The sequence below is a fragment of the Oryza brachyantha genome, chromosome 5, assembly GCF_000231095.2.
Source record: "Oryza brachyantha chromosome 5, ObraRS2, whole genome shotgun sequence".
Lineage (NCBI taxonomy): Eukaryota > Viridiplantae > Streptophyta > Magnoliopsida > Poales > Poaceae > Oryza > Oryza brachyantha.
This window is the reverse complement of record NC_023167.2, coordinates 2270311-2291175: the sequence shown is the minus strand read 5'-3', so window position 1 is coordinate 2291175 and position 20865 is coordinate 2270311. Positions and strand designations below refer to the sequence as shown.

The 20865-nt window shown below is 41.2% G+C and overlaps 3 protein-coding genes across 3 annotated transcripts; 1 reads left to right on the top strand and 2 right to left on the bottom strand.

Annotated features, from left to right (window-relative positions):
- Nucleotides 1–1012: 1012 nt before the first annotated feature.
- On the top strand, nt 1013–4824 carry LOC102716040 (histidine--tRNA ligase, cytoplasmic). The gene is made up of 6 exons (XM_006654937.3): nt 1013–2444; nt 2604–2783; nt 3002–3394; nt 3477–3758; nt 3989–4129; nt 4209–4824. Exons 1-6 carry the CDS (start codon nt 1080–1082, stop codon nt 4506–4508), a joined length of 2661 nt encoding a protein of 886 aa, XP_006655000.2. The 5' UTR covers nt 1013–1079; the 3' UTR covers nt 4509–4824.
- Nucleotides 4825–5117: 293 nt separating this feature from the next.
- Nucleotides 5118–7380, bottom strand: LOC102719671 (bifunctional protein FolD 2). The gene is made up of 5 exons (XM_006653993.3): nt 7190–7380; nt 6916–7099; nt 5900–6057; nt 5589–5801; nt 5118–5505 (listed from the first exon to the last, which is right to left on the bottom strand). Exons 1-5 carry the CDS (start codon nt 7280–7282, stop codon nt 5275–5277), a joined length of 879 nt encoding a protein of 292 aa, XP_006654056.1. The 5' UTR covers nt 7283–7380; the 3' UTR covers nt 5118–5274.
- Nucleotides 7381–16804: 9424 nt separating this feature from the next.
- LOC102715760 (heavy metal-associated isoprenylated plant protein 35) lies at nt 16805–19720 on the bottom strand. The gene is made up of 3 exons (XM_040524427.1): nt 19129–19720; nt 18917–18992; nt 16805–18005 (listed from the first exon to the last, which is right to left on the bottom strand). Exons 1-3 carry the CDS (start codon nt 19423–19425, stop codon nt 17074–17076), a joined length of 1305 nt encoding a protein of 434 aa, XP_040380361.1. The 5' UTR covers nt 19426–19720; the 3' UTR covers nt 16805–17073.
- Between the last annotated feature and the right edge of the window lie 1145 nt (nt 19721–20865).

Genomic DNA, 20865 nt, shown 5'->3' with positions numbered 1-20865 from the left:
AATTTCAAGTATGATTTATAATTTTATATATTTACATAAAACTTTGAATAAGACGAATGAGCAACCTAAAAGCTAATAGCATTAATTTGAAAAAATGGGGAAAGTTCAGCATAGCTACATTAAGTCACATCTCCTTTAGTCCCCCTCTTATCATTTTTCTCATATTCATAAACCACCCTTGTTTAATAAAGGATATTTTAGAATTTGTCTCCCATATAAATTGTCATCTCTCTTCCGAAACAGACAATTATTTTATAAACACGTAGTACTAAATTAGCGGCATATAAGAGCACATCAGAATATGATACAAAATTATTGTCATCATTAATATTTTGTGATGAATAATTAGCTTATAAATAATTTCCTTAATGAAAACAGGTTAGGAATATTTCTTAAGTAAGTGTGAGTATGTGACTAAATTAGATAAAGTTAAGATATAAGTCAATGATAGGTCAACATGATTAGGATTTAGGACTATATGCGGTAAGATTAAAATAAAATCATAAGTTATTAAGATCAATATCAGTCAATAACAATCTCACGGCAGGCTCTAGAGGCCAAAATATGAGAGTTAAACATAACATGACAACGAATGGATATCGTGTGAAGGTATCTACGTGGACTTCACAACCATTAAATTAAGTCGGGGACTATACTCTTCTTCTAAAATTTAAGTATTTATATAATTTAAAACTTGTATCAAAATATAAAACAATACTATTGTGCCCATCAAACTTAGCAATGACAATTCTTTCAATTTTGCACCTATCTACCCTTACAAGTTACATCCCTAATGGCACCATAGTATTTTATTCTTAATTTTAATCTTAAATATTTGTATTTTAGGATGAATGTACTATACAAAATAAAAAAATATCAGGTAGTGTTTTGTTTTCAGCAGTTATATCCATAAAAAGAATTTTGTTGCATCTGTTTCAAGTCTAATGAAAACAATTCATACGAGTACCAGAGTGGCAGTGTAACACCCATAGACGAATCCACGCCGTCCATCTGAAGCAGCCCACGCCTCCTCGGCCGCTCTAGGGTTTTGCCTCTCTCGCCGGAGATCTCCTCCCCAAATGGCGACTCCCGCCGCCGCCGCCGCCGTGACGCTCGGGGGCAAGGGCACCGCGCTCACCCCCGCCGCGGTGTACGCCCTATCCCATGGCCTCGCCGACCCAGCCATCGACGCCTCCACGCTGCAGAGGCTCTCCGCGCGCGGCGCCCCCTCGCCGCAGGAGACCCCCGCGTGCCTCCGAGGCCTCGCGCTGGCGCCGGCGGAGTCCCGTGCCGCGGCGGCGGTGCTGCTGAACAAGCTCCTGGTCACCGCGGGGGATTCCTCCGCGCTCGTGACCGCCGCGACGGCCACCCGCCTCGCTGGGTCGCTCGACCTCGCCGCCGCGCTGCCCCCGGCCTCCCGCGACGAGGCCGCCATCGCCGCCGCCTCTGCCCCCGTGGCCGTCGCGTTCGCCGCCGCGATCGACTGCTGCGCCTCCCCGCTCGTCCGCGTCGTCGACGCCGTCGCCGCGCTGTCCTGCGAGGCCGCGCGCGGGGACGTCTCCGCCTTCGATGTGCCCACATCTGGTGATGGTCTCTCCGCCAAGGACGAGACTGATGTCGCCGCCGACGTCAAGATGCTCCTCTTCGGGTCCAAGCTCGTCGGTGGAGCCGGGGGTGCCGCCGCCGCCTCTTTCACTAAGGTGCCCACGGTGAATGGAATCTTCCGTGAGGCAGTGCGCTCGCTGCACGCCAGGGTGCGTATTGAGCTCAACGCTCCGGTGAAGTTGGGAAAGAGGGATGCTGTCGAAACCGGTGAGGGAAAGGAGGAGGCATTGGTTGTTCTGGCAACGCAACTTGCGAGGTCGGTACAGGCAATGTTCAAGCTTAGTGTTGCGCGGATAAGGCATTGTGTTGAGAGAATTGATGATGCTGAGCTCTGCAAGAAGCTTACTGATGATTTTGACATCGATGTTTTGAAGGGGATGCTTGATAAGATTATGATCGATTCGAATGATGTATCTGTTCTGCGGGGTGTGTACAACTGCCTGCTCAAGTTCAGGGACATCCTTGCGTGGGAGGCAGCTGTTGCCATGGCAGTGATCGAAACAGACAGCTCGATTGAGAAGCCGCAAGCTGGTGGGGAGAATGAGGCAGGCAGTTCAACTGAAAATCCACAGGCTAGCGGAGAGAAAGGAAAAGGTGACAAGAAGAGCAAGAAGAAGAAAACTTTGGGCAAGGGTACTTCCGCTGTACTGATGTTGCTTAGGGACCATTTGACCAACGGAAAGGAGGTTCTTTCAGTGAATTCTGCACTACTTGCAGAGTGGGGAACTGAGCTTTCATTGTTGTTTGATCCAAAGTGTCCCAGATTGATGTCCCTTGTGGACAAGGTGAAGGAGATTGTTGAGACCAACGAAGTGAGGAGGTTGCCTAAAATTCCCAAAGTAAGGATCATGTTGTTATGAGTTGCATCTCCATTTTCCTGTTTAGTTTGATCTCTATGCTCCAATTACTTGACAAAAGAAAGTTCAGAATCATCTTTGCATTCAGACTGGTATATTTCCCCCCTTCTGCTAACTAATGCTTTTCATTACTCCTGTTAGGGAACACGTGACTTTGGGAAAGAGCAAATGGCCATAAGGGAGCGTGCCTTTTCAATAATAACAGGTGTATTCAAGATGCACGGTGCAACAGCACTTGATACACCTGTATTTGAGCTGAGAGAAACACTTATGGGAAAATATGGTGAAGACTCAAAGTTGATATATGACCTTGCTGACCAGGTATTGTTTCAATATCGTTGTACACTAGGTTGGTAGGTAGGTTTAGTTTTGCATCGAATCTCAATTATGTTAATCTGTCATTTATTCTGTTAAAAGTTAAAGGATAGAAACTCCAACATCTGTGGCATCCAGCTGCTTGGCTATTCATTTGTTGCAGTAGTTTCCTTATTTTGTGCCTCCCAGTCATGATCTTGTTTGTACAATCAAATATTCTGCAGGGAGGAGAGCTTTGCTCTTTGCGGTATGATCTGACTGTTCCTTTTGCCCGATATGTTGCAATGAATAACATAAGTTCATTGAAGAGATACCAGATAGCTAAAGTGTACAGGAGAGATAACCCATCCAAGGGAAGGTACCGGGAATTCTACCAATGCGACTTTGACATTGCTGGAGTTTATGAAACGATGGAACCAGATTTTGAGGTCATCAAAGTTTTAACTGAGTTGCTGGATCAGCTGGATATAGGCTTGTATGAGATAAAGTTAAACCACAGAAAGTTGCTTGATGGAATGTTGGAGATCTGTGGCGTGCCTTCTGAAAAGTTCAGAACAGTTTGCTCAAGCATTGACAAGCTAGACAAGCAAACATTTGAACAAGTGAAAAAGGAACTGGTAAACATACAAACTAACATATTTTGGTTTGTTTATTTGATGTTACTTGATCATGGCCATAATGTTCATCATGTTGACTTAGGTGGATGAGAAGGGCATATCAAATGAAACTGCAGAAAAGATTGGTGATTTGGTGAAAACTAGGGGGCCACCGCTGGAAGTATTACTGGAGTTGAGAAAAGAAGGTAGCAAGTTTATGGAGAATGCTGGGTCTGTTGCTGCACTAAATGAGCTTGAGATATTATTCAGAGCTCTGGATAAAGCAAATGCAATAGGCAAGATAGTTTTTGATTTAAGCCTCGCTAGAGGCCTTGATTACTATACTGGTGTGATATACGAGGCTGTGTTCAAGGGCACCACTCAGGTTAGACATTTTTATCCATCTCTGCACCTTACCACTTCAGGTTGCAGTTAGTCCCCTTTTTTTTTCCCTTTATCATTGGAAACATGTCCTGTATTGCCTTTTTTCTGGTACTAGTTTATTACCAGACACTGGTTTATATCTGAAAATCTTTCACTTTATCTATCATCTGAAGGCATCGAGTGAATAACACTTAGATTCCTACTTCATGAACTAATCCTACTTCACAACAGGTGGGCTCCATTGCAGCTGGGGGCAGGTATGACAATCTTGTTGGTATGTTTAGTGGAAAACAAGTCCCTGCTGTCGGCGTTAGCCTTGGAATAGAAAGAGTTTTCGCAATCATGGAGCAGCAGGAGATGGAAAAGAAACAGGTATTTATCATTGCTCATGTCATCCGTTCACTCTTTGGATGAGTTGTAATGACAGAATAAAATCGTTCTTGAGTTGCAGATCCGAGCTACCGAGACGGCGGTTTTGGTGTCAATTATCGGCAAGGACCTCGTATTGGCAGCTGAGCTTTGTAGTGAACTGTGGAATGCTGGCATAAAGGCAGAGTTCAAGCTCACTACTAGGATACAGAACCATTTGAAGTATGCAACACAATCTGGTATCCCGTGGATGGTGCTTGTTGGCGAGTCGGAAATAAGCAGCGGAAAGGTGAAACTGAAGAACTTGATAGCCACCCAGGAAGAGGAGGTTGACAGGACAGAGTTTGCTCAGGTGTTGAAACAGAGATTGAGAAACGCATAGAGAAGAATCTAATTTTTGTACTTCATGTTTTAACGGTGATACATTCATCTCAATTGTTTTACACCGTTTGCCTGTGTGAGATTACTTGGAAAATTCCATGCGGCATCTTGATTTATATACTGGCTGTTTTGAGCTACATGTTAGTAAACCGATTGTTGTAATTGAGGCCTTGATTAGTTGCCAAAACAAAAAATTTTATGCTGTCACGCCGAATGTTTGGATACATATATGAAGTATCAAACATAGGGAAAAAAAATCAATTACACAGATTACGTGTAAGTGAGATGAATCTTTTAAACCTAATTACGTGTAAATTGCGAGATGAATCTTTTAAGTCTAATTACGCCATGTTTTAATAATGCGGTGCTACAGTAAATATTTATTTTCATCTAATAGTTTCTTGGTAGAATCTATAATTTATTTTGTTATTAGACTATATTTAATACTTTAAATATGCATTTTTGTCTCATAGTTTCTCAGTAGAATCTATAATTTTGTTTTGTTATTAGACTCTATTTAATACTTTAAATATGTGTTCGTATAAAATTTTCTAACTAAACAGGACCTGAAATAAATCACCAAATTCAAAACATCATCCTAGTACCTACTGATGGGTGATAAGACAAATTTATTCTTATTATATTATTCTCAAAAGTATCCATGACACAACAAAAAAGGAGAAAGAACTTGTCCAGAAATACACTCAATTACAACATCATTCTTGCAGCATTAAAAAAAAAAGTTACAACACACAACGATGAAGACTCTACTGAACTATACCCCGTTTCGCTCCATCCACCGTGTTCTTCAGCAACATTGCCACCGTCATGGGGCCAACACCACCTGGGACAGGAGTCAGGTGACCAGCAACCTTGCTCACCTCTGCAAAATCCACGTCGCCGACGAGCCTGTACCCTGATTTCCTGGTTGGGTCGTCGATGGAGTTCGTCCCAACGTCAATGACAGCAGCACCTGGTTTGATCCAGTCTCCCTTGATCTGAAAACCAAGAAATGCTACAGTTAGAACTGGACGATGAACTGCAAGAAACAAAAATGTGGCGGTAGAATAGAACCATGTACCATCATAGCCTGGCCAGCTGCTGCAATGACAATGTCTGCTTCACGGACGATGCTTTCAGGGTTAGGGGTCCGGGAGTGCACAATGGAGACGGTCGCATCTGCCTTCAGAAGAAGCAGGGATACAGGTAGCCCAACAATGTTGCTGCGACCAACCACGACCGCTCGCTTCCCTTTGACAGTAACCCCGCTCCGCGATAGGAGCTCCATGCATCCCTTCAATGAAAATTGAAACATAAAAAGATGAAAACGACGAATGGAACCTGAAAGTAGCAGTCAGATTGTAATAGCATTATGTTATAGCGTTTCAATACCTTTGGTGTACATGGTAGGAACAGTGGGTCTCGGCCTTTCATGGCAAGCTTGCCAATATTCAGAGGATGGAACCCATCAACATCTTTCTCGATGCTGATCTCATTCAATATCCTTTCCTCATTTATATGCTTTGGCAATGGAAGCTGGACAAGTATACCTGGTATGACAGCACACATTTATAGTCAAATACATCTGATTGCATCAGACGCGTATTCATATAATCTAAACCTCAACATTAGGCAGGAGCGAAACCTGAACCTACAGTCCTATTTTGCTCCCAAAAAGAGAAAATCTACAGTCCTGTTTCATACTAACTATGGGCCTGTTTACGGAGCTTTTGGCAGTTGCAGTTTCTCACAGAATTTCCAAAAATTAGAAACTCTCCCAAACAACACTTAGCTTTTGAGAACCTAGAGTTGTAAAATCCAGAAAATGAACTATAAGCCAAAAGATTATGAGAAGCTAGCTTCTCACCAACTATTTCTTAGAATCGTAAGTTTCCCACAAACAAGCCCTATATCGTGTGTAATCAACTAGGCAGCCCAACTTTTCCAGATTTGTAACTTCAAATGCCTGAAATGAATATCTGATGTCAATTTAAAGAGCATTCTTCAGGAAATCACTGAAAATTTTCAGTACAGCAACACGGTGGACTACAAATTGAGCGGCTTATCCCAGGATTAAGGTACCAAACTACATTCTGGAGAGGAGACATTCTTGAATATAGCCTTTTCAGATCCAAGCAATGAACATAAACACACACACACCCTTTAATTCGCTCAATAATTCCCCAGCATATCGTTCAAAATACTGCTCAATAACTCCTAGAGACCCCCAAATCCTACAGCACCATTACTATTAGTAATGATTCCACTAAGGCCTAACCTAACCAGGGATGAATTTTTCATACATTTAATTGCAAGAGATTGATTATTGAATAAATGACAGTATTGCTCTTTCTTGTACTAACAACAAGAATGGATGTGTTGGATTGGATGAGACGATGATGATATACCGTGGACGGCGGGGTCGGCGTTGAGGCGGTGGACCTCGGCGACGAGCGCCGCCTCGGAGATGTCCTCGGCGAGGTCGACATCGACGGAGCGGATGCCGACCTCGGCGCAGGCCTTGCGCTTCATCTGCACGTACGTCTGCGAGTCCTTCCGGCTCCCCACGATCACCACCGCCAGCCCGGGCACCTGCCAAGACAGAACCCCAGCTCTGCATCACCTCCAAGAACATCCGCCGGCGGCGGCAGCGGCGTGGATCGGCGAGCAGGGGTGGCTTACGATGCTGTGTGCGGAGGAGAGCGCGGCGACGTCGGCGGCGACCTCGCGGCGGATGTCGGCGGCGACGGCCTTCCCGTCGATGATCCGCGCCATTGGGGTGGGCTGGTGGTAGGGGAGGAGAGGAGAGGAGATGAGACTCGCGCCTGTTGCTGCGACGCGAGTGGCGGCGACGAGGCCGACGGCGACAGCGACGGCGACGAGGCGAGGTGGGTGGTGGACTGGGTCGCTGCGTGGGTGGGGTTAGGTGAGCCCGCCGCCCCGCGCCACTGGGCCGGGCCCATGGGCCTATTTGGGAGGAGATGGGTAGGGCTTGGGCCTTGGGCCGGGAGTTGGTTGGTGGGAAAAGAAGATCCATAGGTGGGACTGTTCTTTTTTTCCTATTTTTTTCATAAATTTCGCACTAGACTAGTATTCATGCATTTCTAGATTAGTTAACAAAGAATTAAGATTAATAATAGAAAACTATAGTGCCCCTTAACAACGAGGAATGAATGAGTGTGTCAGTAGGTGGGGGTAAAGCAGGAAGAATTTTAAATAGAAATTGATCGATGAGATAAATAGTGTCGTGAATACTATAAAAAAATACTTGTATTTTGGTATAAGATTCAAATACTAGAAATGATTAGATTTTGGAATAGAGAGAGTAAGTACTACATACAACAATATATGAGGTGACAAATGAGTAATCTACCCTATAGTGCACCAACTCATTTTACTCATTACTCATTACTCATTGGATAGATCTAACGATTGATATCATCTGCTTCGATCGGATGGCTCAGATGCTTCTACCGCCTACAATCTCCTCAGCCTAACATCCGCACCCAACATCTGCGTACGTCCCCTCCGCCTCCATCACCGCGTACGCCGCCTCTGCCTCTGCGCAGCCTCGGCCGTCGCCTGCGTCGGCCGCCTCCTCTCCCGGCCGCTGCCTCGGCCCCCGCCAGTCCTCCCCGCCTCCGTCGGCCGCCTCCTCTCCTGGGCGCCTCCTTGGTCGCCTCCCTGCGTCGGTCGTCGTCGCCGAGCCATCATCCCTGCCGCCGCCGGCTTCTCCATCCCCGCCGTCGCCGAGCCGTCCTCTCCATCCCCGTCGCCTCGCGGTTCCCAGTGCTGTCGCCGAGCCATCATCCCCGTTGCCGCCGGCCTCTCCATCCACGCCGTTGTCGAGCCATCCTCTCCATCCCCGTCGCCGAGCGTCCTCTACATCAGTTCATCACTAGATTTATCAATCAGGTACCACTTGATTATCACCGCCGTCGTCTCACGCCTCGCCGACATCACCGTCCTGTGCAGCTGCAGCCACCGCGAACCAACCCACGCACCACACACTCGCTCGAGCACATGTCCAAGCAGGCTATCTAGGGCAGCTCCATCCACCATATCGGATCCTTCTCCACCGTGAGGACTTCGGGAGGTTTTCCGGTTTTCCCTTTGCCTTCTCACAACCTCCCTCGTACGAATACAATAGATTCACTTTGTAGCTTCCAAACCGGTTTGATTAGATGTGTTAGGCTTACCACTGATAGTCCTTCACAATCACACGGAGCGAACTCTATTGTGAATCTGGGAGTTTGAGTAACTAGTTTAAAGCATGCACGCTTGCACATTGCATTTTTCTTGCTGCTTGCTGCTACCTGCTACTAGAATGTTTCTAGAATAAAATTGTTCTGTTGTTCTTCTCCATTCTTTCCCTACCTCTAGCTCACCTGCTTGAATTATTTGACTTGCTTGCATATAGGAATCAAGGCCTAATTAATTGACAACTGTACAATGTAAAGTTTGATCAAAATGTGTGTGCATGTAGATGCAGAATAATGTGGTCAGAGATATGATCCCGATCAGGTATTTCCACGAGCTAATAAACTTTCTAAATAGAACTTCAAATGCATTGTATATGTGTTTCTCTACGAATCTTGAGACCAGTTTTCCAAGGTTCTGGTACCAAGAATATGTTGTCATATTCTCATGTCAGTACATATGCATTGCAACTGTAGTCACAACCATTTTAACATTGATAATTTGACCCCGCTTTTTAAAAATGATACTTGGGTCTGAAGTAGCCTATCCATAAAAAAAAATTGGCAGTAGTGGATCCATTGAAGTGGCAGTAGTCTGCATTCAAAAGTGCAAAAAATAACTTAATCTATTGAACAGAATCAACACTGAACTTTGTCAGGAGAAATATATGTACCAACCAAGTAACTATATGTATGTAGGTGTGGACACTTGCTATGGTTGCCATTGATCTAAATGAGCTTTAATTAACCAAATGAGCCTGGAGTACGACAGCGAGTCATTGTTTCTGGTTTATGGTTTTGAGGTGTATATGTGTGGGTACTTGATATTTATAGATCTGTATCATCTATCAAGGAAAAACCATTGTTCTTTACAGATTTATTAGAGAGGATCTGGTGCGTACTGCCTAGCAGCCATCATTTGTGGTTTCTACCATTGATTTTACTGACAAAAGAATGCAGTGCATGCAGTTTATTTAGTTCTGTTTGCTGGTTGAAAAATTGAGATGTGGCTTTTGAACTATGTTGCTTGGGAATTACGCCTGTTTACTATATAATTTGGTGTTATTATGGACATGTCAGAATTATTCAATATATGTAGAATTATAAATCAACATGAAAACTTTCTGATAAGGGTTTTTTCTTCAATCTGATGGGAGAGATGCTTCTCAATTTTGGTTTAGTGTACGCTGTGAATGGGAACTTGGCTATGACAATTGTATTGTGTTCTCGAGAGATGTATGGCTAGGAAGCCTCTACTTCATGTGCTGCCTTTACTTCTACAGTGGAAGGGCCCTCTACTCAAGCAAGGGGAGCATGAAGTCCTGGAAACATCATCTCTGCCGAGCATTTTGCAATATTGGCAACCTGTGCCCAACGAGAACAAAATTGGATGATAGCTCATTTCTCTCAAAGTGTATTTCTTTCATTTTCCTTTTGTGAGCGAGTTGTTTGGTCTTGCTTTTCTGAACGTAAGTGTTTTGTGGTGTTTTAGTTTGTTGTCCTGACGTTTGTTGTAGTGAATAAGCTGATTGGAAAAAATGGAATTGAACTACTACAATATATGCTAAAATCGGTCATTGATTAACGTAAGTACGACAAATTACATGTTGCACTCAAAATCGACAGTGTTCGCATATATTGTTTATGTTGCACACTATCAGGGGTGTAAGGCAAACTGCAAGAATTTATGTTACTGAATTGCAACTAATTCAACGGGAGGATATTAATCGGCCATATCAAGTTTGGCCACTATTTTTCAATATGACATCATGTTGTCTTCTTTATTTTCTTGCAGGTATAGCACTATTGGCTATTTACCAATAGTTAGATTTTTCATACTCCTTGATAATTCTACGTTATTCGGTTTTTGTCTCAAGGTGATTTTACAAGGTATTGAGTATGAACTGTTGAATCCATCAAGCAAGGTGACTAGGAAATGCCATTGTCTGTTAAGCTAAAGAGCTATGACTAATTGTATATATGATTTTTTAATTTATGTTAGATTGTTGTTAAAGAACGTTGTTCACCGGGATTGCACAAATTTGTCTAAATATTTTATTTTACATGAATTAGAAGATAGATCTCAAAATGACCGGTGTGCATGTGTTCAAAAAGATTTCTATTTAGTGTATCTTTAGTATAGATATACCTTAATAGCATGGTGAATGATACACACATAACCATGAAATTCATTTGGTTAAATATGACTATGGATAAAATTGTCCAATGTTTGAAACATAAACTTTATTTTAATTCTTTGATTTTTATTATCAAATATCACCACACGTTAGCACATATATGTTTGATATATGATTTGAATCGAATTAAGCTGTAATTTGATCTATTTTGGGAGAAATTAATTTAAATAATAAAATTAAATAATGTATGAGTAAAAATATTATGATATCGTTACGTTAGCACGGGTATATTGCTAGTTGAAGAAAAAGAACAAAAACATGTCTTATAGTACTTCCTTCAAATTTTAATATATAACACTGTTGACTTTTTAAGTATACGTGTGACCATTCATCATGTTCAAATATTATGTACTAATATGCAAAAATTTAAGCTATAATTTGAATAAATCTAATGATTTGTACACAACATCCTATATATATATTTGAATTTAAATATGAATTGGCAGTTTTGCTTAAAGAAAATAGTGTCTACAGACTGGTAGTTTTTTCAGTTTTGCTACGGGAGAGAAGGGTGGTGCTGGTGCATGCACGCTCCACACAGTGGGGGCGAGGAAAGTGGACAGACAAAATATTACTTTCATTATGGTCTTCTGCCATCTCACTTTTCCAAGTTCTTCAGCCAGACATTTCCCTGACGATTAGTACTAGCATTGATCAGTGAACAAAAGCAACGGGACAATTGGCCATTGTCTCAAGAAAACCGGCTGCCGGATTATTAAACCGGCCTCTGATTAACCTGTTCATCCGGTTATATGCTTAACCTTTCATTAACAACTGGATTTCTTTAATGACATAGTTTAGTATTTTTTAAGGTACCCACGAATGATGATTGTGAACGGTCCATTACTTTGGATCCAAAATACATATAAATTTTACTGCACTACTACAGTAAAAGATACCATAACTTCACGTGCCGCATGTTAAGAACCTAACTATCATAAAACAAATACATGAGAACAGTAACTTTTTAGTTTAACATTTAGAGTGTAGAAACCTAACTCTTATGACTCCTAGATAGTAGATAATCCATTTGTATTCTGGTATAGTTTTGTCACTTCTATACGAGCTGTAATCAAGCATGAGGTTAGGTTTCCTCCATGGCACAGTCACAGTCCAGAAAGAATTATTCGGTTCCCCAACGTCGATCAGCACTTGAGCCCAATTTGATCCACTATTTCGGAGCACCATTACTGCAGTTCACTAATATGCTGCGATACCATGACTTGATTTGATGTTGATTGACATCTAGAAGAAGAGTTACATTGAAGATTTATAGGGTAATCTTTTCAACATCATATTTATAAATGAAAAATAATTTATAAATAATGTTTTTATATATATGTGTGTTTTTGGCGACCTAAAAGATAAGACTGAAAAATAAAATATGATAAAACTACTTCAACTCCAAATTTAAGGTCAAAAATTCAAATTTTGCTTTATAAACAAAAACAAAAGTGAAATGACGTGGACGCTAGCTATACCTCATGGAGTATGGAAAACACCTCTTAGTTAAAATCGCGGTGTACCTTCGTATCTCGTACCTCCCAGGATTGTAGAGAAAGTCATGCTACTTATTGCTAGCCAATGTTTCTTTTATCTCTAAAAAGTGAGTGGAAGCTATCCCAATTGTGTATATCTCAACTATTGTTCATCATTTTGTCACATCAGCTAGCTATGCTGCTATGGTGTATCTTGTTGGCATATCACAGCGGTCCATGGATGGAGCTCTCTACCCCTCTCCAATCTATACATTGGTGAAGAGGCAATGATACAATGGATATTTTGGAATGTACCAATCCAATTGCTCATTCTAGAGAAAGAGGGTATGTGATTCTGTTTCTCATTCTTCTATGTGGTTGATTGGTAGGGAGAGAAGATGCTACAAAAAATGTACTACCTCCATTTTATATTGTAAGTTTTTTTAGCTTTATCTTAATTAATTCACATAATTAATATATGTGTCTAGATTCATTAGTATCCATATGAATCTAGACAATGCTAAAAAGACTTAAATTACGAAACGGAGGGAGTATCAAAATTCAGTGAGGCTAGGGAGGGATCAACCTTTGCAGCACCATCACTGTTTAGGGGTGATGGGAATAATAGCATGGAGTATCAAGCCCCAATACATCTTCATCATATGCCTTTTTATTTTTTTTTTCCACTTTCTGGATAGTGCTAGAAGGATCACATGAAGATCTAACACAAGATTTGGACCTGCCTAAAAATCTATTTAAGGGACTTTTTTTTTCATTATGATAATCAACCACTTCAGAAACACCAGGGGAGGGTCCATCAATGATTATTACCTTGTTAGGTGTTCCACTCAAAATAAAGTAATCCAAGTGGTATTTCTTTTTAAGATGAGATCATGAAAGGGTTAACTAGTTAATTTCCATATTACCTGAATAATGAGCCAAAATTTCTGTCAGAGGATATTGCCGAAGAACCGAAGACATATATGGTGAAGATGGCTGAAATTTTTTATAATAAATATGCATAAATTTTATAGAAGATAGCTTCCTGACCTAATATATCACCCTCACATATATCTCTCTCTCTTTTTTGGTGTAATTTGAGAATATGTAGATTGTTGAACCTTGATGCTGCATTTTTTCACATCAAATAAAAGATGAACCATGAAAAGGGTCTCTCCTATCACAATCAGCCTATGGAGATAAGTTTGAGAGGGAAAGAAAGAACGGTTCCCTTTGTATTGACATCAAGGTGACCGAGGTCAACAAGGCATCAAATAAATTAAGCCAGGAACAAGAACAAGGTACATCCATGTATCTGGCCATGTATGCACCCCATGGATGAATAGTGAGAGCATTTTGGCAATGTGCACTCCATAATTGAATGCAAAGTGCTAGCTGCAGGATTATTCAGATAAGTCCTGCCATCTTCAGGCCAGCTGATCATCCATTCATATCCATCCATCACCTCATTGAAAAAGAGTTAAAGAGAACCCAAAGAGAAAATGTGAACAAAAGAGGGAGATAATGAGAACAAAAGAGGGAGATAAGTGACATCAAATCAAACCTTGTTGATCAGTGAGAGTGAGAGATAAGTTGTTTCCTCAGATATTGCTCCCTGGATGGCTTTTCCTGCAATGCATTGTTTGAACACAGTTGCGCTTGTCATGGTGTCATGTACTTATGTACTCCATCCCAAAATAAATCTATTTTTCAGTTTTCGATACGAATGTTTGACTTTTTGTCTTATTTAAAATTTTTCTATAATTAATATTTTTATTGTTACTAGATGATAAAACATGAATAATACTTTACACGTGACTAACTTTTAAATAAAATTTTTAAATAAGACGGATTATTAAACGCTACACACGAAACTTAAAAAAATTAGTCTTTTTTTGGGCAGAGTACATTGTATTGTGTCGTGCCCTAATGCCCTATCAATCTATCTTCTTCACAATGGTTCTATCGAATCTAGGAAATTTGCGACCTATTTGGAATATAGAAATCCTGCTAAAATAACTTACTTTTTACAATAATTTTCAAAAAAAAAAGTGTAGCACTGAGATTAATATGACCAAGCATGCCTCTCTGGGTACGAAATTTTAAGGCCTTTGTCGTTGCACATTCTCAAAGAAAAATCGAAACAACTTATTTACGAACGAGAAAAAGTTTATAAATATAATTTGTATATACATGTTCTTACCGATCAACATTAGATGAAAAGTCACAAAGTCAACTCTAAATTTAATTTAAGATACAAAATTCGAATTTTGACTTATAAATATAAGAAAAATACGAGGACTTAGACCCTCGTATCTGTGCAGGGAAGGTCTATATATGCATTGTATTCCTTTCTGCGTGCAAAAATCCTGATGTCAATTTGTGACCACAAGGATTGCTCCCATCGTTTAGTTTTCCAAAGAATATTGACAGATGCTGATCCTTTTATTTCCTCTTTTTTTTTGGGCAATGGGCTTTGTAATTGCTATAATGTCCTGTCCACAACATGTCTTGTTTTTGGTCAAATGGCTAGTCAAGTTTAAGCGTACAATATTTAGTAGGTGGTTAGAGAACAATTAAAGTAAGAACCCCTTGAAAGGAAAGCAAGAAACAAAGGACAAAAGGGAGTGTACCCTCTCATGGTCATGGAGAAGTGCTCCATTCTTTGGTATTAAAATTTGTGATCTCCAGTGTACCACCATGGCCATATATTGAGATCTTCTTGTGTTGTTTGTTACTGGTGTTGCCCTGGTGGAAGAACATTGATAACTGATCTGGACAAATCTTCTCCTTGTTGCTTTCTCTTCTCAAAGAATCTTGTCAACTTTCTCAACATTGGGTTGTGCAGTTAAAGCTGGACTCAAGGTAGAGCCCATTGGATTTATTTTATTTTTCTCTGAAACAAGAGAGGTATGTATTGTATTCCTATGTTTGTAAAATATGAAAACTATATTACAGTTATTTGGCAAAGAAACATAACCTTTTTTTGTAGAAACTCAGTGGAAAGCAATAAATCACTTTCTTTCTAAGCTTAGTGCCATGAAGATCTTATGGGCCTTGATTTGACTAATTAAACAAGTGAAGTTGGAGTTAGGTCCTATCAGTTGATTCTGCATTAGTTTTTCTCTTAGCAATACATTGTTAATTTGCATCCCCAATCAGTCCATTCTTTTAAGGTTCACTATTTTATAGTATCCGTTCTAAGCACGTAGATTATGCCCGTACAAATGTTGTTTATTTTTATCTTCTCAAAGTAAGCCATGCATATTTGAAAGGTCTGTATTGGCTTTTCTATCAAAATTAAAAATGGTGATTCTGGTTAGCTGCTCTAAGTCCATTAATGGTTGCAAAAGTTCCTTTCCAGGCGCCACTTTTATGCTAATCTAATCCAAAAATTACAGCCGTCTTTTCGCGTCTACTTATATTGATAAGCCAAATTTAAATTTTAAACTCAAATTTTTGTTAATTTTGGGAGTTTTTTCACTATAGTTTATTTTTCATCTTAGCTTTTAGATCGCTAATAACACATATATAAAATTTTATTCATAAATTATTTCTAATTTGTAAATATGTCATTTAGCTTTTCCCTCTAAAAAGTTAAACAATCAACCCCCTAAGAGCAGGTACAATAGCAAACTATAAGCCAGTTATAAATATATTTTAAGAAGAAAAGAGAGGAGAGAAGAGCAGTGAGCTATAGCTTTATAGCCAGCTGCAACACGTACTCCAAGACACATGTATGTATGATAAGTGGACTCAGATATTAATTGTGTAGTATATGTTTATAGGTAACTATTATATGAATTGGTTATTAACTTGGCTATAGATAACTTAGAGCCAACGACTGGCTATACTGTTGAACTTATTCTAAGTTGTTGATGATTTATTCTTTTCATGCAACCTGCAGTTTGACTAAAAAAATTGACCCCCAAATACAGTTCAAATTGAGATCATTAAAGTCTGCACTAAAGGTAAGCTCAAAGAACCTTTTTAACTTGGCCTCATGTTGAGACATGTTTCGTATATTTGCGAAAATTTCTTGTCTCTGCTTGCAATGGTATTCTATTTTAGATGAATTAATGTAATATGTTGTTTCTTGGGACTGCTCTCAATCTCAATAGATCATAGGGTAGCAGTTGACATTCTTCTTGCATCTATCAAATATATATATATTCTAGAAAAAAGAATATTCCGTTTTTGTTCAATTTAAAAAAGTTGTTCTTGCAAGTTGCCAATGATAGAAAATGCATTTATATTGCCCTACATACATTGGCTATACATCCAGTGGTAAAATTTCTTATTTCATTTCCTTTGTAAATGAATATGTTTATTTTCAGTTTATATACATGTTCCCCCTTTACATAAAACAGAGGTATGTGAAAACATAAAACAAAGTGATTTAATCATGCTTAGTGTGTTAATTGTACCAAAATTTGATGTAGCAATGAAACGTTGACACTCTTTAGTGCCACTTATTAGGACCATTCACTTATTTTCAGCTACATTATCACTACAAAAATATAAATTGTACATCATGACATCTAAATTAATATATCTTTTGTCCAACACACAAAAAAAAAGTAAGATGCAGCTTACAAAGAGGATGATATTTCTAGCAAATGATATGCTTAATTAATTAACACAATTAAGCATGACATTTCTTAATTAATGAAATGATTAATCCCCTCACATCACATGACGCTGCATGCGTTGGCGTTCTCCTCGCTGAACATGTAGTACGACGACGCCGGCGACGGCGCCGCCGTCGAGTAGAGGTAGCCGCCGCCGCCGTACGCCGCGCCGACCATCGGGTGGTAGTAGGCGCTGCTCCGGAGCGGGTGCGCCGTGCTGTAGCTCATGACGTACGGCGGCGGCACGTGCCCGCCGCCGGCGGCGGCGTAGTACGACCCCGGGTAGCCCATCGGCGTTATCGCCGGCGGGTAGACGGCGGCGGCGTCTACGACGCCGTTGCTGCTGCCGGGTGCTGGTTTCGTCGGCGCGTCGTGCGGGCTTACCTCCACTGCTGCGCCGGCGCCGCCGTCTCCGGTGGCATTGGCATTGCCGTTGCCGTTGCCGCTGCCGCCTCCGCCTTTCTTTCCTTTCTTCTTGCCGCCGCCGCCGCCATTGCCATTGGCGGGAGGTGCGATGGGCTGCTTACCGTGCGGCGTCATGGCAAACGGCGCCACCGCACCACCGGCGCTGCCGGCTTGCCCATCTCCGGCCCCCATCTTGCTCGGCGATCCACCGCCGCCGCCGCCGCCGCCCTCCTGCTTGTTGCCCTCGTCGTCGGACGCCTCATCGCACGAGCCACCGTGGTCGTGACTCTCCGGAGGGATGCCGCCACCGCCGCCGGCCTCCGCCGTCGCAGCAGGCGGCGCCGGCTCGGCGGGCTGACCGTTCGGAGGATTCTTGTTCTTGTTCTTATTCTTTTTCTTCTTCTTCCCGCCGCCGCCTCCTCCACCGCCGGGAGAGTTGGCTGCCGCCGCCGACGGAGGAGCGGGCTCCGGCCATGGCTCGGCGTGCTTACCTGTCTTGACGAGCTTCTTGACGAGCGTGTCGACGGAGACATTGCCGATGACCACCACCTTCTGGTGCTGAACGTCTATGTCCGTCTTGTACACACCTGACATGTACAAATCAGTACAAATCTCACTGCTTTTTTTCTTCAAAATATTTCAATCCAAACAATGTAAACATTGTATGAACATTATGTTTGGACAAAATTTAAGATAGGGAGCAGAGTTTCATTTTCTTTTTCAAAATTTACCCATAAAACATTATGCAACAAAATCAGTACAAATCTCACTGCTTTTTTTCTTCAAAATATTTCAATCCAAACAATGTAAACATTGTATGAACATTATGTTTGGACAAAATTTAAGATAGGGAGCAGAGTTTGATTTTCTTTTTCAAAATTTACCCATAAAACATTATGCAACCATTTCAATTCAAATAAAGTAAAACATTGTATGAGCATGTATGTTTGGGACATAGTTTGAGATAGGGAGCAGAGTTATGTGGTGAGCATATTTGTAACCGGGAACAGGGGATGAACATGAAACAATTAAATTTTCTGAAGAGAAACAGTGCAGGTCTGCAGGATTGCAAATAAAATGGTATCCTTGAGGGGATGCTTTCCGTACAATTATCATTAGTTTGATAGTAACCAAACTGTTCGAATTTAATAGGAGCACTATCGATGGGTAAAAGCAAACATGAAAAGAAAGTTGTATGAACTGAAACATTTCTCTAGGGTTAGAAACATCAGGAGCCATGCTTATTCAAGGTGCATAAATGCAGGTTTGAAGATGTTTATCTTGCTAGGGAAAAAACAGATGAGATTTTCACTAAAAATAAAACATGAGTTCAACTCTGAATACATCCATGATTTGTCAGTTACAAAATTATAGCTGTAATGAAAGTCACTCTCTTCAAGTTTTGTAGCACTTCCAATAAATTATACTAATAAGTAGCAGTGATAGAGACTTGCTAAGAAATTTGAAAGTTCTGGTTTTGTTTTTACTCCATCTATACCTTCTATGCTATGTAGCACCTTCTTGACCTTCTTCTTGCAGCCCTCACAGTGGATGCTAACCTTCAGAGCCAAAGTCTGGAAAAAATGGACCAGAAAAAGAGCACAAACCAAAGCCAAAAAAGAACACCATCAGCATCTTCCTACAAGCAAAAGAATGAGCAGTGCTCCTGCATATCTGCCAACAAGATCACAAGAACCCTAAACCAGTTACCTGATACTTGAGTGGCTCTGGACCTTCTTCAGCTACTGCCATGGCTGGAGACAGACACAGAGAGATAGAGATAGAGAGAGAGAGAGAGAGAGAGAGAGAAAGGGAAAGTCTGAGAGAGATGAAATGGAAGAAGTGAGGAGAAGAGAGAATATAGTGTGAGATGAGAGTGTCTAGTACTCTAGTGCTGGTGCAAGTGTGGAGGGCTGGAGGGAGAGTGAAAGAGGTCACCAATGAGAGAGAGGGGGCAGAACAAAGTGGAAATGTTTGGCCCTGAGGAGGGACATGACTACATAGCATCAGAGCAAAAGGGAACAATTCTATTGGTTTTCTTTTCTTTTCTTTTTTCTCTTTTTGTTTTTTTTGGGGGCAGGGAATGGTATTGATGAGGTACTTATTCCCCACATCTCAAGATGCCCAAGAATGCATTCACAGTAGTAATTCTCCTTTTCTTCTCACTATCTTGGTCTTGTTTGAATATTCAACGTTCTAGTAAATATTTTTACTATCATGTTTGGAACACATGAATTTTTATAGGAAAAACTATTCAATGTCCATCTTTCAAAGCAGACCTGAAGGATGCAAGTTACGCCCTTCGGTCATAAATATTTCACGTTTAGAAAGATTCTGTCAAACTTTTAAAATTTTGGCAATCAATACTCTACCAAATGGTTAGTTCAATAACAAAATGTTATACCTATATCTGCCTCAAAAGTACTACACCCTATTCTAAAATACAAGATACAAGTATTTTTTTTAATAGCCAGAAACACCAATATTTTGGAACCCGAGGTAGTGCCATAATACAAAATTAATGGCCAAAGTTTTAAAAGTTTGACCGAATTGATCCTAAACGTCAAATATATATATATATGACCAGAAGGAGTGCATATATAGGACCAAACGGAATTGCTACATGCTTTTCATTGAAAAAAAGAAAAAAAAAAGAATGAACAGAAGATGTATGCATGCATGGGCTGGGGGTTGCATTGCACCCCAACAGCAGCATCACATGCAAAGTCCATAATTTGCCACACCTACATGAGAAAAAAGGGTGATGTACTATGAACTGCTATCTCCGCGGGAATTGAGGACAATGATAAGACAGACAGCAGGGGAAGGCCCTCCCCTGTCCATGAAAACCTGGAAGAGAATCAAATTCATCACCTCCCACCTCCTCCTGCTGCTGCTATACGGATATGCAATTATGCTGCACAAACGATGTGAGTGAATGATTCTCTCTCAAGATTGGCGATGCAAGCAGAAGCGTTTCTTTGCATGGTGCAAGAATCTTTTCTTCTCTAGCATGTCTCATGGATGCATCCTAGCAGCTGTCAGAGTGTACCTGAATGTTGTTGGCAAACTGAGATTTTCTTTTTCTCTTTTGTCAAGAAGATCCATACAAGTAGTGAGTAACCATATGCATTTCGAGTTTGTGACCATGCGTAATACTCAATCTTCAGTTCAGGTTGCAGTTCAGAGGTGAGGCAGCTCTGAAAATTGCAACTGGATGTGATGAACCCTGAACTCTGAAGCCACCAGCTTTGCGGTTCTGAACTCTGAACAATCAGAAGTATCAGAAGTTCAGAGCACCAATGCACCCATGCCCACCACGATCATTGGGTTTTCTTGGCAGAAAGCATCCATGCCTGTTCAGCAATGGGAGAACCCCCACGAGCCGCCGCGGGCTAATCGCCGCCACCGACGGCGGCGGCGGCGGCGGTTTTGCTCCTCTCCCCG

Excerpts from the sequence above, each read along its gene's own strand:
- LOC102716040 (XM_006654937.3), top strand. The coding sequence starts at position 1,080 with ATGGCGACTCCCGCCGCCGCCGCCGCCGTGACGCTCGGGGGCAAGGGC. Across the intron at positions 2,784-3,001 it reads TATATGACCTTGCTGACCAG|GGAGGAGAGCTTTGCTCTTT; the intron begins GTATTGTTTCAA and ends AATATTCTGCAG. Across the intron at positions 3,395-3,476 it reads AACAAGTGAAAAAGGAACTG|GTGGATGAGAAGGGCATATC; the intron begins GTAAACATACAA and ends ATGTTGACTTAG.
- LOC102719671 (XM_006653993.3), bottom strand. The coding sequence starts at position 7,282 with ATGGCGCGGATCATCGACGGGAAGGCCGTCGCCGCCGACATCCGCCGC. Across the intron at positions 6,058-6,915 it reads CGCCGACCCCGCCGTCCACG|GTATACTTGTCCAGCTTCCA; the intron begins GTATATCATCAT and ends CTGTCATACCAG. Across the intron at positions 5,802-5,899 it reads TCCTACCATGTACACCAAAG|GGATGCATGGAGCTCCTATC; the intron begins GTATTGAAACGC and ends TTTTCATTGAAG.
- LOC102715760 (XM_040524427.1), bottom strand. The coding sequence starts at position 19,425 with ATGCTATGTAGTCATGTCCCTCCTCAGGGCCAAACATTTCCACTTTGT. Across the intron at positions 18,993-19,128 it reads CAGAGCCACTCAAGTATCAG|ACTTTGGCTCTGAAGGTTAG; the intron begins GTAACTGGTTTA and ends CATTTTTTCCAG. Across the intron at positions 18,006-18,916 it reads GGTGCTACATAGCATAGAAG|GTGTGTACAAGACGGACATA; the intron begins GTATAGATGGAG and ends TGTACATGTCAG.